This window comes from Halictus rubicundus, chromosome 10 (assembly GCF_050948215.1).
Source record: "Halictus rubicundus isolate RS-2024b chromosome 10, iyHalRubi1_principal, whole genome shotgun sequence".
Classification (NCBI taxonomy): Eukaryota; Metazoa; Arthropoda; class Insecta; order Hymenoptera; family Halictidae; genus Halictus; species Halictus rubicundus.
This window is the reverse complement of record NC_135158.1, coordinates 10,284,861-10,308,739: the sequence shown is the minus strand read 5'-3', so window position 1 is coordinate 10,308,739 and position 23,879 is coordinate 10,284,861. Positions and strand designations below refer to the sequence as shown.

At 39.8% G+C, this 23,879-nt stretch overlaps 6 protein-coding genes across 8 annotated transcripts in view; 2 read left to right on the top strand and 4 right to left on the bottom strand.

Annotated features, from left to right (window-relative positions):
• Kuz (zinc-dependent metalloprotease kuz) overlaps positions 1-3,278 on the bottom strand; it is a 152,400-nt gene extending 149,122 nt beyond the window's left edge. For all 3 annotated transcript variants that reach the window (XM_076794964.1, XM_076794965.1, XM_076794966.1), the window contains exon 1: positions 2,279-3,278. In XM_076794964.1, coding sequence (XP_076651079.1) covers positions 2,279-2,357 — 79 coding nt within the window. In that variant the 5' untranslated portion in view covers positions 2,358-3,278. The remainder of the gene's footprint in view (positions 1-2,278) is intronic.
• Positions 3,279-6,524: 3,246 nt separating this feature from the next.
• Positions 6,525-11,764, bottom strand: LOC143358148 (uncharacterized). The gene is made up of 6 exons (XM_076795066.1): positions 11,577-11,764; positions 11,429-11,508; positions 10,860-11,315; positions 10,414-10,566; positions 7,461-7,564; positions 6,525-7,202 (listed from the first exon to the last, which is right to left on the bottom strand). Exons 1-6 carry the CDS (start codon positions 11,762-11,764, stop codon positions 6,897-6,899), a joined length of 1,287 nt encoding a protein of 428 aa, XP_076651181.1. The 3' UTR covers positions 6,525-6,896.
• A 3,660-nt stretch (positions 11,765-15,424) lies between these two features.
• On the top strand, positions 15,425-18,120 carry LOC143357885 (uncharacterized). Its single transcript, XM_076794543.1, has 6 exons — positions 15,425-15,912; positions 15,983-16,183; positions 16,536-16,714; positions 16,787-17,082; positions 17,157-17,410; positions 17,620-18,120. Exons 1-6 carry the CDS (start codon positions 15,653-15,655, stop codon positions 17,792-17,794), a joined length of 1,365 nt encoding a protein of 454 aa, XP_076650658.1. The 5' UTR covers positions 15,425-15,652; the 3' UTR covers positions 17,795-18,120.
• Positions 18,121-18,228: 108 nt separating this feature from the next.
• On the bottom strand, positions 18,229-19,934 carry LOC143358147 (carbonic anhydrase 1). The gene is made up of 6 exons (XM_076795065.1): positions 19,922-19,934; positions 19,535-19,720; positions 19,332-19,473; positions 18,932-19,037; positions 18,648-18,872; positions 18,229-18,429 (listed from the first exon to the last, which is right to left on the bottom strand). The coding sequence occupies exons 1-6, from the start codon at positions 19,932-19,934 to the stop codon at positions 18,229-18,231; spliced, it is 873 nt and encodes a 290-aa protein (XP_076651180.1).
• Positions 19,935-20,103: 169 nt separating this feature from the next.
• On the top strand, positions 20,104-22,026 carry LOC143357843 (MYCBP-associated protein). Its single transcript, XM_076794475.1, has one exon. It carries the CDS (start codon positions 20,104-20,106, stop codon positions 22,024-22,026), a length of 1,923 nt encoding a protein of 640 aa, XP_076650590.1.
• Positions 22,027-22,418: 392 nt separating this feature from the next.
• LOC143358410 (carbonic anhydrase 5A, mitochondrial-like) lies at positions 22,419-23,860 on the bottom strand. Its single transcript, XM_076795545.1, has 7 exons — positions 23,737-23,860; positions 23,538-23,672; positions 23,287-23,431; positions 23,122-23,227; positions 22,944-23,046; positions 22,585-22,721; positions 22,419-22,526 (listed from the first exon to the last, which is right to left on the bottom strand). The coding sequence occupies exons 1-7, from the start codon at positions 23,759-23,761 to the stop codon at positions 22,419-22,421; spliced, it is 759 nt and encodes a 252-aa protein (XP_076651660.1). The 5' UTR covers positions 23,762-23,860.
• Positions 23,861-23,879: the final 19 nt, after the last annotated feature.

Below are 23,879 nucleotides of genomic sequence, written 5' to 3'. Positions count from 1 at the left end.
TGAGGGTTGAGCATAAATTATTCTGCGTTACTCTGAGCATGAGCGACTCTCTCTTAAAATAATTAACACTCTTCTTCTTCGTCATTAATGCTCCATTTATTCATGATCTTTTCACGCTGTAAATCTCAGTTGCTGGGCTGTGCTTTCTATTAAAATATTATGGCACGTCGACGTACCGATAAAAATTTTAATAATATCATATCGTTATTAACACTTTGAACGCCAAACTAGAAACCCCAAAAATTCCATAAAATCAAAGTAAGTTATTTAATGAAATAAAAATTGCAAAAAATTAAATGTACGATACTGAGTAATCCTCCAACTTTCTTGCATGTTACAGATCCTAATTCAGTTTAGTACAATGAATATATCAACGTAAAAATTCATTTTAAAACCTGCACAAATAATTCCGTCAGCCACACATGGCTGACGTGGCGTTCAACGTGTTAATAATTCCATCGTCAAAGGTCGATTGAATTATTGAAAAATTAAAGAATGGTATATAATACACGTAGTGCTAATAAGTAAAATATCTAATTTCGGGGAACAACTAATCCCTCCTCTAGAATTCCGTCTCGAAACACAGGATTTAGCTGAAAGACTGGTTCATAGTTTTCCCCCGAAAGATCAGCCGTGAATTAGTCACAGGTGACTAATGGAACCGCATAGCAACGCGGGAAATTCCGTGCAAAACCTCGGTCTCGCTCCGTACGTTACTCCGTCGCTCCAAATAATTACACAAAATATTTACACACGTTCGTCAATTGTGTCTCCATATTTCATTTAAAATATTTAGAATTTATTTTAAAAAAAACTCGAAAAATCTAAACAAAAAAACTAAACGCGTACCGTAAAAACTCGGGGAAGCAATGATCGAAGAGCTGTGACGCGATCATCCGATTACATTCGAGTAAACCTCAATTTCGAAAACAAAAACGAAAAATTCCATTCATCTCCATTTCGTTGGGAAAAAATTTTGGAACATATAATCTGGCGTTGCTTTACTGGCGTCCCGCATTTGAGCCATTTAATGTTAGAACGGTGCAACAATTAATCAAATAATGAGGAATTATAATGTCGAAGAATGTTGCATTTGACTTGTGCGAATCACGCTAAATTAAAATTAAAATTATGTACTCTTATGTACTCTCTCGCTCAAAAGTTTGGGGCATGGTAGGATTTCAAACGGAATCGTGTCCTTATTATGCAAATAAATATTTTATTCACAATGCAGAATTGTTTTGCTCTTTACCAAGTATAAAATCATCAATTGTCTACTTGAATATTTTCTTTATATACGACAAGTTCTATCGCTGCATTCACTTTCACAGTTAATGGAAATATTTTCCACATTGAAAATATAAATAATTACAATGATAGACATTCGATTTGGGAGCGAATAATTTTTGCCAGGGGTAGGGTAAGGGACCCACATACTAAACCATAATACTTTTCAAAAAAGTATCATTAACACTAGGTTTACGGGACCCGTCAAAATGACGGGTTCTAATATTTTTAATTTACGATTATTGAGATTGTGAAGATCCATCTACGTGGAATTACTCAACAAACTTATTTCCTTAGGTATATATTATTTAAAAAATGGCTGAAAACTTGGAGAGACACATTCTCTTATTTTTATAACGTAATGTAAAATACTCACTTTTAATGCTCCGTAAACCCAGTGTTAATATAGGAGCATAGCAATTGGTACCCCCACAGTAATTGGGTCCCTTACCGTACACGAACGAAAAAATTTCTTCCCAGAAGCGTGCTCGAAACTTTTGAGCGGGAGAGTGTAAGCGAGGACGTGACGGTTCGGCGAACGGTTTTTCCCTGTTGCCGCGATAAAATTCCAGGATTTTCGATCAGCAGCGTTGTGCTCGTCTGCACACGCACTAGAGAACGCGCGAAACGCACGGGTCGTGAGAGGATGATTCATGAGACGCATCGAGACGGTCTCCGCACGCACAGAAACGCGCTTGTATTGTACACGGTCAAGAGTGACGTGCGTGCGTGCGCGCGCGCGTATGCATATGACATCCAGCTAAAAGCACATTTCACGGGCCAGATGTTCGGCGAGACGCACAGGCACGCGCGCGCACACACACACGCGCAAACGAGATAGAAGAGCGTGGGTGTACTGTGACTGAAGCGATCGGGTCAATGGAGAAAATTCAATCGTGTGTCCGGTGTACACGAAACCGAGCAGAGCGTAAGATAGAAAGAAAGAAAAATTAAAAAAGAAAGTGGAAAAAAAAATCGCGCTCACACTTACCGCTCTCGATATAAGGAACCAGCAACAGCAACAGCAGAAAGGGAACGTATCCGCAGGTATCACTGATCATCGTAACCATATTCTCTCGGACACACAGTTTAAAAGCCACTGGTCTCGGTTAGGTTATTAGCACCACTTCGCGAGTACGTGCGAACAACAATAAACAAAACAACAACGCGACGTCGACGCGAGGAAGTAGCGGTAATAGTCGCAACAGGGGAGACGAAACACCGACAGAGATACAACGCTGCTCTTCTTGCTTGTACACGCGCGAGAGGGAAAGAGAGAGAGAGAGAGAAAGAGAGAAAGAGAGTGAGAGTGAGAAAAGGAGGGGGGGAGAAAGAGACAGCCTCGCGACACACGCAACGGGTCAAAAACGAGCCGACGTTACGGACGTATATTTCACTACATAGCCGTCTGCGTAACAATTGGACAGCATAGCACACACTCGATTCTGTTTTCACTGATCTTACTTTGTATACGCGTTCCGTTGTTCGCGCGCGCGACTTTTCGGAGCAGCCGAATCATATGCGTGTGGGCGCAGGGCGACACGAAAATATGACGGACGTGAAAACACACGGTTGTTGCACTCGGGCCACCACGGCGCGTCTCGGTTAAAAGACGAAAACTTACGCCATCGTTTCGTGAACGGGATATTATCACTTTCACGCGAACGGTCCTTACCACCGACGATCCGCCCCTCGTAACCTTTTTTCTCTCGGTGGCTCCTGTCTCGCACGGCAACTTCTCTCCCTCGGTCCTTTTCTGATCGAGAGACTTCCTCTTTCCCGGTGCGTTTTATACTCGATCAACGACGCTGCTCGATCTCACCACCGTGTCTAACGAACGCCGCACCAGCTGACCACTACTTTTCTCACACTCTTTTACCTGCCAATCTCTTATTTAGCAGACGCATCGCAGCAGCAACAAAACACACGCACGACGTCGGCCAGTCGCCACCATCGCTACTGGCAGTCCTGCCACTGCTGGAGCCCCGACTTCCCTGCCATGTTCCGAGAGACGTTAGACCCGAGCTTCGAACTATGCCGGCAGGTGGCGATACTTTACGATTCGCCATGGAGCACTTTCGCCAGATATGGAACTCGATTGGGTCGACAGGACTAACCGTGGGGCACGCTTGTGGAGAAGGGACATGACGGGTTTGGGAGAGATGGCTCTCGGTGCGCATGGGTACGGAAATAGGCTCACTGTAAAGGCGACGATAGAAAGGTACATTTGGTTTTCGAATCGCCAGCGACATCTTACGAGAATCTTTAGATTTTCAATGCTGAAACGGCTATGCGAACGCAGCTTTATGGGGTTGCATTCGATTGATTTGGGAGTATAATCCCCGGGGGAATTTCTCGACTTTCGAGAGTGTTTTTTCAAGCTGAAAAATTGTACTTTCGGCTTAACTTCACCTTGGCAACCCAGCAATTTTTTACTTTTTTTAACTCTTTACTTTTTAACCTTTAGTCCGTCCCCTGGGACCGACATCAAACTTTTCTATACTAAGCTGTTCGTTTAGGCGAGGCATCGGTCGAGCTCGGAGAGCTGACTTCTGTTTAGACACAAAATGAGCGATTTTAAAACGTATTTCGGACGGAATTTTTGAACTTTTAAAAGCTCAAATCAAAGCTGGAACATTGAAATTTGTAACGGGCCCATTTTGGTTTGAAGAAAAATTTGAAATCATGTCGAATAATTTTTAAATCCTGATGGAAAGTTTCGAGAAATGCGAGTAGACTTTACGGAGTTAAATCCTGTGGGAATTTTTCTATTTTTGAGGGCTTAAATTGAAGCTGAAAACTTCCATCAATAAATCCATTTAGTTTGCAAGGAAAATTCGAAACCATATCGAAAAATCTATAAACCCCGATGGATAGTGCGGAGGAAAATGTGTTTGAGGGATTACTTGGAATCGATTTTGAAAGTTTCCAAACATTTGAGGGCTTAAATTAAAAACGGAAGATGGCACTTTATGATAGGGGTGCTTAGATTCAACAGGAAATACGAAAAATCGATAAAATTTGGCCCTCAGCACGGTAAAAATGTTTTAAGGGAATTCTACGATTAAACTTTAAAATTTGTTCCAACAGGAATTTTGAATCGTTCGGGGACTTAAATTAAAGGCGGAGAATTGCACTTAATGATAGTTACATTCTGATATAAAATGAACAAATAATTATCTGTTGCAATGTATAGTTCAGCAGTAGACTGTTCCATTTGGGCAGAGGGCGCGAGAAAACCACTGATTTTTAGCAATGTCGGTATTTCAGATCGTGTAACACAGAAACCTACGAGATGATGTTAAAACCCGGGAGTTTCAAAACATAAGCATGGATTAAGCGCTGCAATTACAACATTTCTAATCGTAAAATTATTAGTTACCCTTCTAAATAAACTAAACAATTTACAAACTGTACTAAACAACTAATAATTCTATCGATTTTAACACCCTAATTTCCACATGCATTCCAAAATTCGACACGACAACATTAACCTGCAATTCATAACAGACTTAACCTTCAGCAACTTTTACAAACTAAAAAATATGCATCGGATGCAAATGTATGCTATACTGTAAAGAACTGAACACTTCGTAATAATATGAACAAAAATGCAAAACGCGTATTCCGTGGAAGAAACTCTGACACCGAACAAGTTTGCAAATATAAATCGGTCTCCCGAGAACGTGGCACAAAGAAACAACCCGAAGAAGCATAATTCAAAACGCACACGAACCCTTTCACAAGAGAAACATCCCGACCATTCAAGTAAATTAATTATAACCAGAGCGAACGTAGTTTGTCAATTTCGGCAGAGCATTAATTTTATTTTACGACAGCACAGCGGACTCTTGAAAATCGTGAAAAGTTAAAGAGCCGTAATGCGCGCTCAAGGTCTGCTACGAGTCCCCGAAACGAACAAAAATCTCGCAACCCGGTGGTAAGGTGTTTCCATTGGACGACTCAATGTTGCAGAGCACCGCAACGCAAAAAAGCTTCGAAGCGAACAAAAGATCGTTGGAAGCGTCTGAAGGAAAGGGTGAAAAGATGCGGAAGGAAAAAGAAGAAGACCGGCGTTGCTGACGAAGCCGGTACTTCGACTGCGGGGTATCCAGAATCGAGCGAGGCTGAAGATGCGAAACGTTTGAGTCTGACTAAAGATAGAAAACGTTTGAGCGAGACTATAATCGACAAACATGGAAAGCGTACTAAAACGCGGAAAAAGGGAACGAAAGATGGTGCAGATTTCGCAGACACTACTTCCGGGCCGGCTACTTCAGAAAAATACATTAGCGCACTCGTGCAAGAGAAAGGTTTCCCGGATTTTACGAAAAGTTGTTGTTACATGTGTGCGAACGCGATGGCGCTTATAGCTGCAACCGATAAATTGCACGCGTCGATTCAAGTTTCTGATTCTTTTAAAGAGAAATTTGACAAATCTTCCGGCCCGATGTCGTACGTAAGAACGGTGCAATCTTCTGTTAAAGTGAAAATGCGTAACGTCGGGACTCATTACTCGGAAGAGAGGAAATCCAAGAGACCTAGAAAGCTGAAGAATCTCAAAGATACTATTTCAAATAAATTGCCGAAAATGCCGAAAATGCCGAACATGAAAGCGGTGAGGAAGATGGTCACACAAAAGAACGAAGCTCGGAAAGCTTCGAAGCCACCGGAAACGCGAACCGTTGCTTGTGGAGCGGACACAGCGACGAAACACACGAACACTCCGCAGCGTATTGGAAAATGTGGAGCGCAATGCGTCAGGGAAAAGAAATAATATTTCTGTACTAGTCAGACTATTGTAATTGTTCCAGAGAACTGTGAAGTATTCGAATACGGTTTCTATATTGTAAATATAAAGTATACTGAAACGAGATGTGCGTAAATTTAATTGAACGTTCGAAAAGAGGACGTACAATGTTCCTAAAAACTTTTTAAATGTTGCTTCGAATAAAATTACGTTTCTGAAGCGTTTTTGAAAAATGAACAGTCTCTTGTTAATTAACATTATAAAGTTCTTTTACACTCGAAGAATTATTATTGCTTGATTTCGTCGGTATATATTACAAACAATTTAGACATTGATACAGCGGACTTTCAGAATTAATAATATACAATTAAGCAAACGATAGGTATACAACTGACAACCATAAATAAGTTCCATTGTTACAGTAAAAACATTGCATCGTTGCAGTAAAAGTTTACATCTAGTAAATTTATTTCCGTCTAATATTGTCTATGACTTTTAAATCTTTATCTGTCGCTTTAAATTAAATTGTCACGTATTAAACGATCAACAAATGTATTTACGAAAACACTACAGAAATTAATTTACGCTTATCATCGCCGCTATTTATATACATACCTATAACTTCCATACCGTTGAATATGGAGTATCTTAAATATGGAATATGTTAAATATCTCATGCATTTCTGGTAACTTAATATTCACATTTCACATAGCTATCTGTCTAATTGAGATGTTTTAATCAAGATCTCTTTACTGCGTTTCCATTAAAAAATTATTTTCCATGGTATGGTCACTGTTCGAGTACACTTGAACGTCACGCGGTTTCGCGGTCGGCTAAGTAGTCTAAATCGATATTAGTTCAGGCAGTATCTGGTGACGATACCGCAGGCCGTGACGGTATCGTTGCCACGTTCACATTAGCGTCATCTGATGTCGGATTCCCAAACACGAGGGGTGAAGTGTAATATGGCAATAGGGGATACTGCGTCGGTGGGAAATACGGGGGTGGAAAGAGCCCTTGTCTCTGAGCGATTTTCAATCGGGACGTGAGCTGCTTCTTCCACTTGGTTCGTCGATTTTGGAACCATGTCTTAATCTGCACTTCCGTCAGATTCAGAGATTTCGACAGCTCCATTCTTTTGCTCACGCTCAGGTATTTGTCGATCTGGAATAAAAGTTTGTCTTTCAGTTCTCGATAAATATTTCTCGGTTGAAATGTTTACACTCAATTTCGATAAAATTGACCTTTACAATTCTTTTTAACCCCGCAATGCTACACTGTTTCTTTAGACTATGTCACACTGAGATTTATCCTTAAAATTCTGTAAAAATTGAGGCTTTCCCGCATTATGCTCTATTTTAACGGATATGAAAATGTGAATTTGCATAAAAATCCAAGCAACAATTACATCTACATGCATACCTTAAATTCAGCTTCCAACCTCTCCAATTGTTTAGCACTGTAAGCTTGTCGCGGTTTTCGATCAATGCCCGGCTTTCTGGACCGTCTGCCGCTCGGTTTAGGCGCTGCGAACAAAACGCGGATACGTTGAATTCAATCCTACGTAAGTGCACATTATAAGTGAAACGAGAAAAAAAAAAAGAAGTAAAATTTTTGGAGACAAACGGACAAAATTCAGCGAAGTTAAATATTGCTCGAGTAGCACCTCCGCGAGAATGACACTTCACAGGGAAAGACCTTCCCGAAGATTTACGGCCGCGATAATAAAAATTTAACATTATAATCATGCGTCTTAATCGCTCGGCTAACTTCGTCAGCTTGTACTCAATTACCACTTTCTCCGGTCCGGTCTACTCATTGGACCGCGTCTAGAGTTACCGAGCGTGTCTAAAACATGTGGGATTGTTTGAGGAACGTGTGACATCTTACAGTCAATATAAGGCGGAATGTGGTAAAGAGTTGGACAAACAGTTTATACCGAGGAACGTTTGGCTGCGATTATCATTACGGTGCAAAGAAGTTCCACACATTTCCGTTCAACGGGGTTATATGAGGTATTATACCGTTGTTAGTCGCGTTTAGATAACGCGACACTGCGGCGGACCTTGTATAAAAAATTCGACAAAAACAATTCGTGCCCGGAGATCGCTGGACATTTTATTGCATTCTTCGATGGTACTGTGCAAATCTGTATGCAAAATAAAAATGCTGTACGTCAATTTCGAGACACGAGAATTAAATGGAAACTTAATTCTTCCCTCGGTAATTTGGATGTAATAAAATATTATCCCCGTATTATTGTGATGATTTTACTTAGCCAATTTTGTTATAAATGCACAGAATCCGCAGTCACGTAACAATAAATTTTTCGTTTTTCTTAAATTATTGAATGAAGGTGAAAGACATTGGTAAAATTGATTGGAAATTGAAAACTATTTAATTATATTATATTTTGAATAATGGTGTTAAAATTGTGTGATTTGTTAAACGTTGAGAAATAATTTCTTTGAATGCTTATCTGTTTTATTTTGAGATTGTAGAATTATTAAATCATGAAGATTATAATTTTGAAGTGACGATAAAAGTGGAAGCATTTGTTCAGTCGCCTTCTCCTAATTGTTTCACGTTCTCCGTAATGAAATTCTAATGATGGCTGCGATTTCACATGGAAATGGGAACTTTTACCTTTGTTTAATATGCGGTTAGCTACCTAGCCCTTGCACTCTAGTCCAGCAAATAAATCTCGCGTGTTTGCACAAGTCCTTTTGCGTTTTCCAGAAACCTTTCGAACAGCTTCCAGATCGTGACGTTACTGTCGCGCTTCGCTATAAAATCTCCCAACGTACATTTCTTTTGCATTGTATTACTACAACGAATACGTCTACGATTGCTACGTTATAATACCGTTAATCACCACTTCGTCTGATACAAAGAATTATCATTAAAAATTTATGCGGCAGGAGAGTACAGTTAAAAATTTAAGAAACGAAAAGTACACTGCTATTTCCTAATTTAAATGTTCCGATTCGATTCTAGCACGATACTGAAATATTTTTATAACTTTCTGTGAAATAATTAGGGGTTCGTTGTATTCAAATTTTCATCGAGCGTTTGGAATTTTATAGAGCAGATCAATTTATTACGAATGTAGATCGAAAATTGAATTGCATAACATTCGTCGTGCACTCGATCGTGTTTTCCAGAGAATGAGAGACTGCTGGTCAAAAAGGGAACTTTTTGATGAAGAAGAAAAACCGGCTGAACCAAGATTTACGAGTATGCGGACACATTTAGCACATTTCTGGAAGATGGTTAGAGTAACGTCGCTGATAAATGGGCTCCTAACAGCATGGCGGATAGTAGCGAAAGAAGAGAAGCAACAATGGCGGATTGAAATCTCCGACGGAAATTATTCACGTTTCACGGTTGTCGCTTTCGAAAGCGATTAAAATATATGCTAATACATTATAAATATCGCAAAGTTTCATTTTGAAATCATAAATCGTGAAAGATTTTACACAAACACGCACGTAAGGCAATAATCTTTCAAGTTAATATCTTCTTTTGTAATCTAACAAAATGATCGTTTTATGTTTCAATCAAAATATTCAAAATGTCACATTATAACGGCGCGTGCTTTATTTAATTGAAAGACGAACGAGAAACGGATCACGTTAAAATAATAGCACCCAAAATCGGCAATACGCTGCATTGCTTCAGAAACGTTTAACCTCCGAACAACTAAATATTTTATATAGCAGCTAACGTATCGAAATTATGGGGGATACAACACCCCAGCTGTTAATGCGACGTTCGCGTGTCGAAAAGCTGTTACCGCAGACGCCTCGAGTAATGTCCAATATTCCCCAGAGCCGTGAAAGAATACGACGATTTTGCTTTTCTCGGCATTGTTCGCGAAAATGGGATTACAACGATAAGTTATTGCGTGTAGATAATTAGAATCTTTTGTCGTGGCAAAGCGAAAACATACGCCTACGCTGTTATCTCGAAACGGGTGCAGAAGGTTTCCTATCGTTTCCAAAAACGATATACACTGTCACAGAGTATCATGTTTAAGTTTATAAAATCTCGTTTTTAAAATTGCAGGCGTTATAACTTTGAAATTTTTATTACAAAGACTCTTAGGATTACTCTTAAGTGACACAAGATTTTTTACTTTCATGGAAACAGTATCTAGTGTATCAAATTAAATTGTTTCTATATCAAATTTTGTGAGTTAACAATGTACATTTTGAAAATGTTTAAAAGCTGTTTTAGAGCCTTTTGAAAGGATAATATGTAGAACAAAATATTTCTGCTGGATTTGTGTGATCATTTTCCCAATTTAAAATATTGCCAGGTCTCCCAACGAAGGGTTTTCTTAGTTACGTGATCTGATTAACAAAATACATACCTTGCAAACCAAACAATTGGCCAGGTTTCGTTTGAGCGAACCAACTGTTGTACAAAAGGGACGCCGATGCGAAAGATGTTGCTGAATATCCAGATGGATCTGAAAATGTAACTTCTGAGTATGATAAACCCGTTGGTGCGTACAGTCCCATATCTGTAACATAATAAATTCTGTTTAAAAAAAGAGAGAACACTTTAATACATGATTTTACTAGATAAATACGAGCTGAAGCTATTAAAGCCAACATATTATATTCACAATTTCTAACATCTTAACACAGCGTTCACTTTTCTGATTCTGCAAATGTGAAGAACAATGTGTAAAAAATCCCCTGACAACAGACACCCAAATAGAACTTTTTAGTATTTTATCTAACGTCTCAAGAGAGCTTCAATCACAAGGTTCGATAGTATTTTGCATCGAGACTATAGAATATTATATTATACCCGAATGAGTGGCAGGTATCGCTGTCGGTTTAATAAACTGTCTCTCTTCGAGTTTCTCGTCCCTGTCGTCCTGCTCCTCGTCCTTATCCTCGGAATGATTGAAACTGGACGACACCTCCGCGTCCCTTTCTTCGTGTCTACCAAGAATATTGTCAATCGTGAACGCACTGGACACTGCAATCGGAGAAGAATTTTTCCGTTCGACTTGATTCCTGCGCGTCTCCTTGTAACTTTCGTTGCTGCAATCGGACGCGTATTCCATCGTGTCTCGATGATTGCCGAAAACCTTTAGAACCCTTTCCTCGTCCTCCCTGATCTCGATTTTATCTGTGTTTTGCACAGCTACCCGCCGGAGATCGTAGATCTCGTCGTTCACTTTATTATGGCGTCGATAAGGCTCCATTGCTGACAACGTTATTGCACATCCTCGGCGAAACTTTTGAACAGCGAACGTCACTTTCCGTTATCGGGCTACGCACTTTCAAACGAACATCTAATTAAAGTTGAACGGAAATGAAAAATGCGACGAGGTTCCCTGGATCGTGTTCACAATTGTCGTCCGAGATTACGTAGCGTCGCACTCTTTTCTTCCTCTTGATTTATCCATCTTCCGTCACTGTCTTCGGGAACCGAGGATAATAGCGTGTTTCTCCTCGCGCATCAAAGAAATTTCATATTCGTACGATCACTGTGACAGGACACGTTCTTTCAGTTTACCTCGCACCAATCTCTGCTGGCATTTCGACTAATCTCCCTCTCAACCTTCCGAAAGCAAGTACCTCCAAATGTATGACAGGTGGCACGTGTCTGCGGTCCAGAAGGACCTCCCAGCTTCCCCACCATCGGCGAGGGAAGGTCATCCTACGAAGCTGGAAGAGCATCTCGCTGCAAGGACCCCCACTCATATCTGTTTCTTGATCGGAGTAGGGGTCAAAAGCTTATTCACACTGCTTTAACGTTACTTTACTATCATACGCGCAATAAATCGATAACGTGCTCGCAACCCTGTTTAAAATTCTCGGATGCTGCTCCGTTTTGCAACCAAATAGGATCCAGACTCCTTAAACTCCAATGTTAAAATATTGGAGTTGAAACATTCTCGTGTATCACCTAAAAATATAATACGAGAACAAATTATTAACAATTTTTAGAATGTTTTCTTCTCTGAATTGTCTTAGAATATTTCCTTTGAAAACTTAAGTGTATTCCCGTTGTTTAAATTTTCTTTATATTAGGAGTTTAAAAATACTGATGCATTATCTCTAGCTCATGAAAATTATTCAGAAAATGAATAAATGTCCTCGCATCTCCTGTATCTTGAAATAAATGCAGACAATTTTTATTTTACATGAAAATTCACAGTATAAAAATGACGATATTGCAGTATAAGAATAAATATCACAAAGGTATACCAGACGACAACAAGTATTTTAATTGTGAAGCTTACTTTTATTAGCATCGTGTGTATCTGAATTTCATTGCAGTTGTTCCTGATGGCGTTATTGTAATGTGGTTCGACTTCATCGAATTATGGGTGTCATTTCTACGTGCATTATGGATATTTCCGGGAGAGTGTGGTAGCTTGGTATCATGATGTGCGCAGTAGCGGACTTCATCCACCGAAAAAGAGTTCATCAGGGATCAGTAAGGAGACCTCTGATTGGTGCCTAAAGGCGCATGCTCTTCGGAAACGTCCGCCTTCTTCGACCCCTCTATTTCAGGGCTTTATGTCAGCAAACTAATGGTTCCTTCTCTATCCCATATACACTCTCGCAATGGATAAACGCTTCTGCCATACGAAGAACGCTGTGAAAAAGTACCGCAAAATACTTCTTCACGCGTTTACTAAACTCCGTTCAGTGGTTCTCATAATCGCGGCTGGATATTCTCGAAAATCTCGGAATACGTGTCCAGATTTTGCCAAGATTCACTACGAAAATGTGAGGATACACAGAGATAACACTAAAATGTAATTCATGCTTCGATAATTTTTTATTAGGCTAAAGTGTGATCAGGCTACCGTGGATTTTATGCATTTATGATGAAACGCAAACCTGTGTAGACAGTAGAAGAATTTAACAATATTACTTCATGGTTTTTGTCTGATTAAAATTATTTAACGAAGAAGTTCATTCGCATCTGTCTTCTGTTTTTCACAATTGACCGAGAAAATGTTTATTCTGCAGTTTAATCATTAGGCTGGGAAGTTGAAATTGGTATTAGTTATTATGTTATATTGCATCCTTAATATAAATGATGTCGTTTCTGTGTGTATACACTGGGAAACGGTTAGATAAACGCGCAAAAACGTGGGATTCTCGCAAAGCTTCATCTCAGCGATACATTTTATCAGACCGTATCGAGCTATTTCTGTTTACGAGCTTCAAATGTCGAGCATTTCCGTCGGTAGTGGTGCCATTAGTTCTCCGACAGCCTGAGCCAATCTCAATGTTCGTCCTTTTACACCAAAAATCCATTCAGCTTTGTGCCGAAAGGATCATTAACAATTTCCAATTATTTTTCACTTATGCAATTGTAACTGGTAAATTTCCAGATAATTTATGAGATATCTTTCGGATGTCTCAAAAATTCTTTCAATGCCAATACCAAATAAAAAAAAAGTATTTTATAGATAAAAGAAATAGCAGTGAACATATCAGAAGAATTTAAGAATGTTGATACGTCGTTCCCGATTTACTAAAACTATTCAAAGAAGAAATTTTATTCGACTTCTGTTTTAGACAATTTGAAATGCGGAAAGTTTCTATTTTGCTGAGGGTACAGAAATCGTTGAAAGATCGATGGAGGAATAACTATAATTCACATGCATGATATCGCACTTTAAGTATGCCGCCTAAAAAGCGTCTTAAGAAATTTAACCATGCAAGTGTCGAAAACAAATATTGAGTCTCGGGTACGTGTAACGAAATGCCGTGCATCACCTTTTCGTTAGGTGTGAAAGGAGGAAGTAACGACATGGTCGTCGCGCACGGAATCTCACGGATACGTATCCACGCTTCTTCCAGGAAACCATTCTGAGCCCTTAAAACATCTTTCAACATATTCGGAAAAAAAGACAGTCGTGTATCCTGGAAGGTGGCCGCGAGTAGTTTGTATTTGCATCTTCGCGTGATTTCAATTGATACGGGAACCCGCGAGAGCTTCAACATCAGGTTAAAAAATAAAATAATTTACAAACATATGAAACATCAAGCTCGAAAATAAAGTAATTTACAGGTATATCTAAGTATACCTACATATACAAACAGGATACGTAGGTGAAAGTGTGACTGTATCGGCAGAGAATAAATGTTTGTAACAAATTAATATTGTGCGAAAGTAGTTTATACCAAAACTCATCGGGCGCATCTTTTATTGCTGCAACAGCGGCTGGTAAAATTCCCGAATGAGCGATTCTCTTCATGATGTGGATTTTACTCCTGCGTTTGATGCACGCTGCGCCCCATAATTGAAATGATCAATCAAACACCTGTGTAAAGAAGGGCCTACTAGCGTGTGCGCAAATTGCTGTAGAACGCTTTTGTGGAAGGAAAATTTATCGATGCTCCAGCCTTGCTGAAAACAACATCTGCGGAACGCTTTTATCCCGCTAAAACCAGCTTCATTACTATTAATCGTTGATAAAAATGCGTGCACAATTCAAATTCTCACGGTCAATCGTGTTTCTTAATATACCGTGCTCTTCCAAACAACCATCGATGTTCGACGCAATTGCAATTGCATTTGGATTACGTTTTGAATTTCATATCAATTTTGTCTTGCATTAAAACATACAAAATCTATAATACGATTTCAAATACAAGTTAATGGAGTCCTGAAAAACAAATTGGCATCGAGTCTGCAGTGCATAGAACTCGTTTAAAGAAAATATAATAACACGTTGATAAATATCGCTTTATATTTACAAAGATTGAAGATAATTGCCTCGTTCTAGATCCGCTTGTGCTTTTAATGAAAGATGATTATTAATTAACGTGCCATTGGAAAGAACTATTTAGAGGAAAAATGGAAGATTAAAGAGATCGCGAGAATTCTGAAAACTGAGCGATTAATTTTCAGTAAGCTCCATGTATAACTGGCTGCTATTGGTATGGGCGCAGATATAGCCACTCTCGTGAGATATTAGACAGGTGAGCGAGTTCCCAGGGGAACAAAGCCCCCATTACCTCATCTCGCCAAACCCAGCCCCATCCATCCCGACAAACCCTCCGTCCCTAAAACATTCATAAGAGCAGTGTAAGTGGTTTTTAATAAAGGTATTTAATCATAGGTGTCGGATTACGTGTAAATCGTCTGGCAGTGTCATCAACTGGTACGGGATTAGTCACGCCTCCAAAAAGCATGCACGCAGGGCTTGTTTGTATGTGGGCCATTTGTTTCAACAGTTCAACAACTATCGCACGATGACAATCACCGAAAGACACTTTTGAAACGACGGGACAGCTGAAAATATAAAAATTACAATACGTGTCCCTGAGTTGCTGTGGATTAATTAAATATAATAATGTCAATATCGAAATAGCAAATTTACAAGTGATCGCGAGAGCCACGAATTAATTTGTACGCCTAATAATAGCTTGTAAACATTTCGGAACGCTAATATTTAACAGGTGATGCTTTCGTAGCGCTGTTTAAGTGCGTGTACAGTTAAAGCAATTATTTCTAGCAGTTGTTACAAGACCGTGTCTCCGTTCTGTCATCTCAGTCTCCGTGCCGCCGTTCGTTACGACAAAACTCCGTTCCTATGAAGTAACACGTTCACATCTTCTGAAATGACATTCCCAGGACAAGTTCGATACATCGTTCTCCTCGGTTCGATTTTTACCATGGTCTGCGCAACACTCGGTCAACAGTGCTTCGACGACGGCAATGAGTTTTGCATCGACGAAAACGACATATTGTCGGTGGATCTTCTGCCTGGATCGTTCTTGTTCCCAGATCAGCAAACAGCAAGGAATACGTCAACTGTCCCCGAGAACAAATTGATGGACGGATCTATTAACGAGGCGTTAAATAACATGGAATTTCACAGGTAAACTACCAATCGATCGTTTTCGTCGGGATATCACCACAACTTTGTCACTCGTCGTTTCTCTGGCTAGGAAAAAAATGAATGAATACTTGTGTCACGGTTACATGGCTATGGAAATCGTGAAGCTGATGAGCACACCCAGAGTTAAAAGACGACTCGGCACCTCGGAGAATAATGAATTGCGTGACTTGGTGGATGACGATAATGTTACTGTTCACGACAAACTGTTGGCCGACGAGGGAAGCTTGAAATATAAAAATTGGCTGCAACGGTAAATATTCATGTTTCCCTGGGAGAACGGGCGACGTAATACCTATTACTTTATGCGTATCAAGAGGATGACTAGACGATAAAATGCACCGTTGCGTTTACATTGTTGAAAACGCGGAATGGGAGAACAGAATATTCGTTCCATTCGACGCGTGAAATCAGCCGCTGATTTTTAAATATTTATTTGTAGGAAATATCGAAAAGACGCATCAGCTATTATTATTTATTTCTTTATTTTTTTTTTTTGGTTTCTTTTGGTACCATTTTTGTCAAGCATGGAGGCTGCAAGTAGATAAATAATTTGTTTTGCTTTCGCTACTGCGATGAAGTTTTCATCAGATTTGTTTATTCAGTAGGACGACATTGGACGACGTGTATCGACACTACATTCCTCGCAAGAAAATGGGCAAAACTCACGGATCCAGGGATGATAATATCGAAGATTTCGATGGTGAAGTTACAGGTTACGCGATGCAAGCGCCATTACCATCTGGCAAAGTAGGTTTCTACGAGGGACACGATGGAGACGATGGTAAAAACATATGAAATGTAATATAAAATAATTTATAGTTTTCCCGAAAATGATCATTTATTTGTCTAATAGATCATATGATTTCGTCCTCCTCTGGTCACAATTTTTATTCCTATGGCCATTCTTACGGCCACGGAGGTGTCGAACCATACAATCACCACCACAGCGAAGTTTATCCAGCCGTACAAGAAGAACACTATTACCCAGCGACGCACTATCACGAACAGGAAGAAGAGTATCATAAACCGTACTATTATAAATCGAAAGGGAACGACCTCTCGATAAGAGATTTCTTTGAAATTGCGCTCACTGCTCTGGCGTTTTTGGCGTTCGGATTGTTCATTATACAATTGCTAATGAACATGACGGTGCGGCTTAGAATTTCGATTTGTTCAATTTATAAAGAGTGTTGGTAAAGTTTAGTTTATCTTTTTCTTTTTAGAATACTATGAATATGACTATGCCCACAGTGGTGACCACTAACAGGCGTTCAAAAAGGAATATCGCTGGCCTGCCTTTTTTTTATAATAGTAACGAAGACTTGAACGAGTTGTCTTACAACGTTCTAAGATCCATCGAGGGCGCTCTTGTTGCTGATTTGGATTCTGGTAATTGTCTTCGTCGAATTCTATGCGAGGGCAATAGACGTTCCACGCAAATGGACGACGCGCGGAAAATTTGGGTTCCAGTTTGGAGGTAAATGAATGCAAAACTAATTAATTAATTCGATGGCATACAATCGATGGCGTACAAATAATTCGTGGCCCTCTCAATTAATCAGGTGTAACACTATTTTGAATTCGAATCGTTTATCCGCCAAATTGAAGATTCGTTATTTATGGAGTAAATTTATAGTTTACACCTAATAAATAAAAAAAGAAATCAGAAATAAAAATTGTTTTCAGTTTAGGAATGAGTTGGGTATCCGGCAGAGTAATAAAAGGATCTCCTTGGACGACAATGCTGGATTCGTTAAAAGCCTCTATCCTGGGTCTTGGCAGAGCTGACTGTACCTCCTTATATCCCGACTGCAATCTCAAAAAGGAAAGAAATAAAAGGCTGCGAAGGCGTCGAAAATAATTTGCCCAAGATTTATCACGATTTTTGCATGATTTCTGTCATTTTACAAGACACTCCTTGTTTTGAAACAGTTCCTTACCATTTAATTCTACAGATGACGAGATTTGTTTATTTAGCTTCTGTGCAATTTTTGTGTTGTAATATATGTTCGGATAAGGAAATTGACTTAATAATTTCCTGCAAAAGCATTTTTATAATTTCAACAATTATCAAACGAAAAATCTGAAACTGGTCATTTGGTGTACTTTTAGTGTTAATTTAAAAATAATAGTAGTTTACCACAGCTTTCTGGTTTTATAATATTCGCTATTGTTAGTGTCAGTTAATAATAGAAGTACGGTGGATGTGTATGAAATATTGAATTCGAGGTTGAAATAAAGAAACAATTTGCCCATTGTGGTGTATAATAATTTTATTATGGAACAACATTTGGTTTAAATCGCGGCATCAACTGAACTTTCACTGGGTCGGTCTATTCTTTCGGGTATGTTCCACGGAAGCGGTAAAAGCGAGGCGTACGTCGAACCCGATGGACAAACGTGAAAAACAGTCCTTTCGTCTCTTTCCTGCACGTCCCGTATATTTGACAATATGGGCATGCCTTTATTATCCGTTAGAGTTCGAAATGTTGCAATCTTCAGAAATAAAAAAGTTTTATGTACTATTAATTTCCTCCTACAAGTTCATTCTTCTTGCAATTAGTTTAATAGAGCAGTGACCAACATAGAAACTTGTAGTTTTTCTTTTATTAATTAGTTCTGTTGAACGCTTTATTTCTCAATAATTTCTAATGTCTGTGACTCGTCATTGCCTGCTCGGCTACAATTGATCTGAACGATTAGTATGAACTTACTTGCTCGACAGAAACCCCTACTGGTTCTCTACTTATTATCCAAAGAATCTTGTACGGATTGTGTCGTATTACTATAGAGCCCCAGTACAAAAAATAATCTTCACTGAACGGCTTCACCAAAGTGCTCAGTTTCACCGGCGTCATGCGAACGGAGGAATCCGCTGTTCGAATTTCAGATGCATGTTTTAGAATGTCGCGTATAAACTTGTTCGGTTCATTCTGCAACTAAATGCATTCCAGCTGTACAGTTTGGATCTTTATTGTTTATCGATATCCCAATTTACCTTGAAGAAATATACTACAATAATCACTCCGTCAAGCTTCCTCAGTGCTACGTCAAACTTCTCGTACGCGTCCTTGAAGAACACTACATGAAGCTCCATTGGCATACTTTCAATAAAACGGAACGAAATTATTTAAAAAATTTTGTTTGATCATCCTACTCGTGTGCAAGCATTCCATAAAAGCCATCGTATAATTGGCCTTGTACTCTAAATGATTTTATAATTTTATTTATAAAAGTATGATCAAATATTTACAAAACTGAGTCATTGCCGAATTTAATTAAATCAGAAACGGATCAAGTTGAATTTTTCGTAGAACGTAGAAAGTGTTGTTACACAAGTTGCGTACGGACAACATTAGTATTAAGGACTAATAAAAATGTTAAAACACGTTTTAAACCTTGCACCGTCAATTGAATGTTCGCTACCGTTCATCGCGTTCTCTCCCCAATGAAAATGAATTTGCGAAAGTAGATAATTGCCTAGAAGCGGGCCACCGGTGATATAAGCTCGTCCTACATCCCAGGTTGTGCTAAGAAATACTATTATAGAAATACTATTATAGAATAATTCGACATAGTAAAACGCAAAGAACTATACTACCTGTGAAACCCGTGTTGGTCACTTTCAGTTTCCTAGGTGTCACGTCGATCTTAAACCACTGCAAGGGATTCAATTCGATAACCTTCATAAAAGTAATGTTTAAATTGATCGGAGATTCGAAGTGACCATCAACCTGTCCCAGTTGTTGAATCAACTTGGCAGTTTCAATATTCGAATCGAGTGTCTCTAAAGAAAATTGTGTAAGAATTAATCAGTAATCAAAAAAGTACACGAGTTACAATCTATTCTTCAATTATGTCTGCTTATAATTTGTATTAATAATAATGTACTAATATATATATTTATTCAGCTTCAAGATTTGAACTAGCTTTACAATATCCTAATTATATTTACACACTATCTAACATATTCAAAATTTGTATTCACCTGTCGTTTCCATTTTGAGTTGAAGTCAATTTAACATCATTACGAGAGTTCGATTCTTTTGCAACCGACTGCAACTTCAGTATACATGTCCATTTGCTTCGTGCACGATTTAGTTGCTAACATTCGGCGTAGTATACGCACGGTAAAGTAAAAACTGTACACGTAGTTGCTTCCTGAGGGCCATGGATTACGCTCGAAAAATCGGCAAAACCGATGAACCGAAGAAATGGACGAGGCAAAATCCATCGATTCTGAACCTGTCCGACAAAGCCTTCGCACCTGTCGAGAATTTCGCCGAAGACCATCCGCTGGTGAACTGGAAAAGATGGTTGGCGAACCGGAGGAAACATCACAAACACATCGCGTCGTCCACCGGTCGTCGTCAGACCGATCAAACTCTGAACGCCTGCGAGACCGTTCGACCGTTGATCGAAATGCGAGAACTGATGGATCACGCGAACGTCCTGGAGCCGGTTCTTTCCACGAACGTTCGTGAAGTGCCAAAATTTTGGCGACTTCCGCCAGCGCTGCCCGATCATGGCGATCCATGCTTACCTACCGTCACAGTCACGCAGACCAAAAGAGACTCGAACGAACCGGAATTGACGTACGTCGACCTGCCGGAACTGATAGAAAAGGAGAAGGATCTCGTTTGTTTGAAGTCGAAGACACCGTTATGGAGGAGGAGCCAGTATTTAATGAAAAGAAAATGTCAGCTATCGGAAGAGATTGACTCCCTCGTCCCAAAGGAACCGGAAACGAGGCATTTAATAGTTAAAGGCCACGGCTTTGCAAAGCCGCAGAAACACGTAAGACCCAGAAGAGTCCCGGTGATAACATTATCCGACGCTCTGTTGGAGAAAGACGAAGAGGAGGACACGTGTCGTCCAGAAGAGCTTCAGGATCAGGCGATCGTTCTGAGGATCGAGGATCGAGAGATAGCGTGGGAGAAATGCGCTTTCGAGCTTGGACAAACCGATCCGATCGTTTGGAACGTGTCGTTCTCCTCGCGGATGAACGAGAGGGCGGAGAAAGAAATCGAATTGGAGAACAAAGGGAATCGTGTGATTCTTTATCAATGGAGAGACGCGGTCTCTTTGCCGGCAACGCTGCCTTTGAAGAGGCGAGTGAGCGCGTTCTTCTTCAACAAGACAAAGGGAGTGATTCTACCGGGGCAGATTGTTGCGTTAAAGTTTTGGTATCTACCGCGATTATGCGGCGTTTCTTCCGAAGTTTGGAGATTCCAGACCGATCCCGTACTGTGCCCGTCGCCATTGATGTTTCGTTTATCTGGCTGCGCCGAAACTGCAAGCGATCGTCAATTAAATGACGGTGGACGGTGCATCGATGTCGATAAGTATTTAGACGATTGCATTCGAGATTCGACGATACGAGAGACAATTACGGAAATATTCGAAAACATGGACTCTGTTGCATTGCCCGAGCCGTTCTACGGCACTCTGTTCTTGGAATCGGAGGTCTTCCTGGCGAAGAATCCGCTGTGCTTCTATCGCCCGAGTCTCATAACCGAATTCCACAAGCTCTATTACAGCGCGACGAATCAGACAGAGCTGCGATGGAACTTATGCGTGGAACACCTCCGCGAAACCTTATTGAGAATCGCGCATCCGGAATCTAGGCAGGCCATGCTCTTGCAGTTCAGCCAGCTGTACAAAGAATGCCTGAAACCTACCCTGAGCGTTTCCGAGAAATACACGAAGCACAAAATGGTGTACAATTTACTTTGCTCCTTCTTCAACCGCTTCGAGCAGGAAAGTGAACACGCGAGGGGCGCCGCTCTTGCGAAGGAGCCTAAGGAAGTTAGCGTGAAGGTGTCGGAACTGGTTAATCTTAGATCGTCGACGTCGACGTCGCAAGTCACCGTTAAAAGTAGCAATTCGCGGAATAAACGGGGAAGAAGATCGATCTCTCGACTACAAAGTAGTCTGGTCCAAGACACCGTTAGAAATACTTACCTCCAATCTGACGACAAGGTTTACAAAGAAGTATTCTTCATTCGAGTTCACGAACTGCTGGGCACGATGATGAAACAAGTTGCTGCGACGATCGACTCGTTTAACAATCTAAACGAACCTGGCAAGTGATAGACAAATGTCAAATGCAGTAAAATCTGAACATAAATAAAGCACTTGGTGTACAAGTATAGTACTTTCTTATTGGTAATGCCTTGAAAAGCGAATGAACATTGTAATTATGATGTAACTTCGAGCTTCCCCGTGTGGAGGGGATAGGCGGGCTGACTAAGATCGTGTAGCTCCGTTCGGCTTAGATCGAGACTTTACTGTAGTATGAACGCAACTAAGGTAATTTACACTTTCCGTAGAATTACAGTGATTTCTTATTGGCAGCGTCTTGGGAAGTAAATAAATATTGTAGTATGAATAGAAATACGAGGTAATTTGTGTTACATTTGCCCACGGTCCGTACAAAATGGTTGAAACGGAGTCTAACTAAATAATATTGAGCCGTGTTACTTTTAAGATACAGCCAAAAATATTTTTCTACATTTTAAAGGTTGTATTTCTCGTCGATTTGATGTTATGTACTTTCCGTCCTTGTCGCGTAATTTCCGAAACGCTTCGATCTGTGAATTCATAGGCGTCGCTGTAATGGAAATTTATTATATATCGTCGAGTACTCACTTCATTAGCATGTATCGGGATAACTGCAGGAAACACGATGTACGTAGCACATTCGCCATACTCGCCGATATTATACGATCCGGGGTACGTGTAATATCTACTGCAGAACGTTGCACAGCGCATAAATGCCAAGGCGTCTACAACGGGTGCGTAAACTATGTTTTATGGTCGTTCGAGAGAAAATATCAAGTGTAAAATAGTAACAAATATACGTAATAATGTAACGCAAGATTAGATTTATCTTTTAAAGATTATTATCTTTCTAGCAATTTCTTTGGTAAGGAACGCATCTGCCGATCCCTCCCGAGAACTCATATTTTTATAGACTTAAGTGTAAAATTTATTATTTTAGTACTCACTGGGCGGTATTTTAACGTCCGAATCGGCCTCACGAATAGATTTCAAATGCTCGGTTATCCTTTCTGTCTGCGGGTTCACACAGCCACAATAATACGACTGTACCTTTAACAATATTACATGTTTTTTATTTCGATAAATATTATCAAGATATCGTAAAATACCATGAAAGTTCCATACTAAATACAAGTACGCCAATATGCAAAAGCCGTCTTTATGTCTGAAACATTCTTCGTACGTTACGTACTTGCGATTCCAGTGTACCGCGTGGCTTTCCATCGAATACCTAAATAATACAACGTTTACGAGAACTCCGAATGTATGACAAATACAATGACCGTTTACCAAGTGTTGTTGATCGTGTGTTCAGCTCCCCAGCAATTATCTGCGCCCCAGTGAAAGTGAACATCGTAGAATTCGTACACGTCGTCCGCGAGTGGACCACCGGAAACCGTGGACGGAATTCGGTCTCCGGTTAAAGTTATTTTTGCTAAATATTGTAAAACGCTGTAGTGTTCATTCGCAGCGATAATAAGTACTTTTCTGTAAAATAACCCAGTGAAACGAAAACAAAAAAAAAAAGAAATCAATATTACCTACGTTTCCAGTATTCGTGAGATGTGCTTCCCCATCCTGCATCCAGTGGCCATTTAAAACCAGGGGAGGATACCTGCGTGGTCGTGTCAATCTATCGTCCAAATTGATTGGAGATTGTCCAGTGGTTGGTAATCCTGTAAAAAGAATGTTATCTATCTGCGTTGTATAACCTAATCCATCGCTATGAAATTATATTACCTACTAAACCGTCGTATCCTGACATTTTCACATCATTAAATTTTTACCTATTTCGGGCATTCTTACAGCATTAAATATATACTTAAAAATTTATTTGTTTTTTCTTTGGTGGGAAAACATGATGAGTAACTGCCGGGTATGTG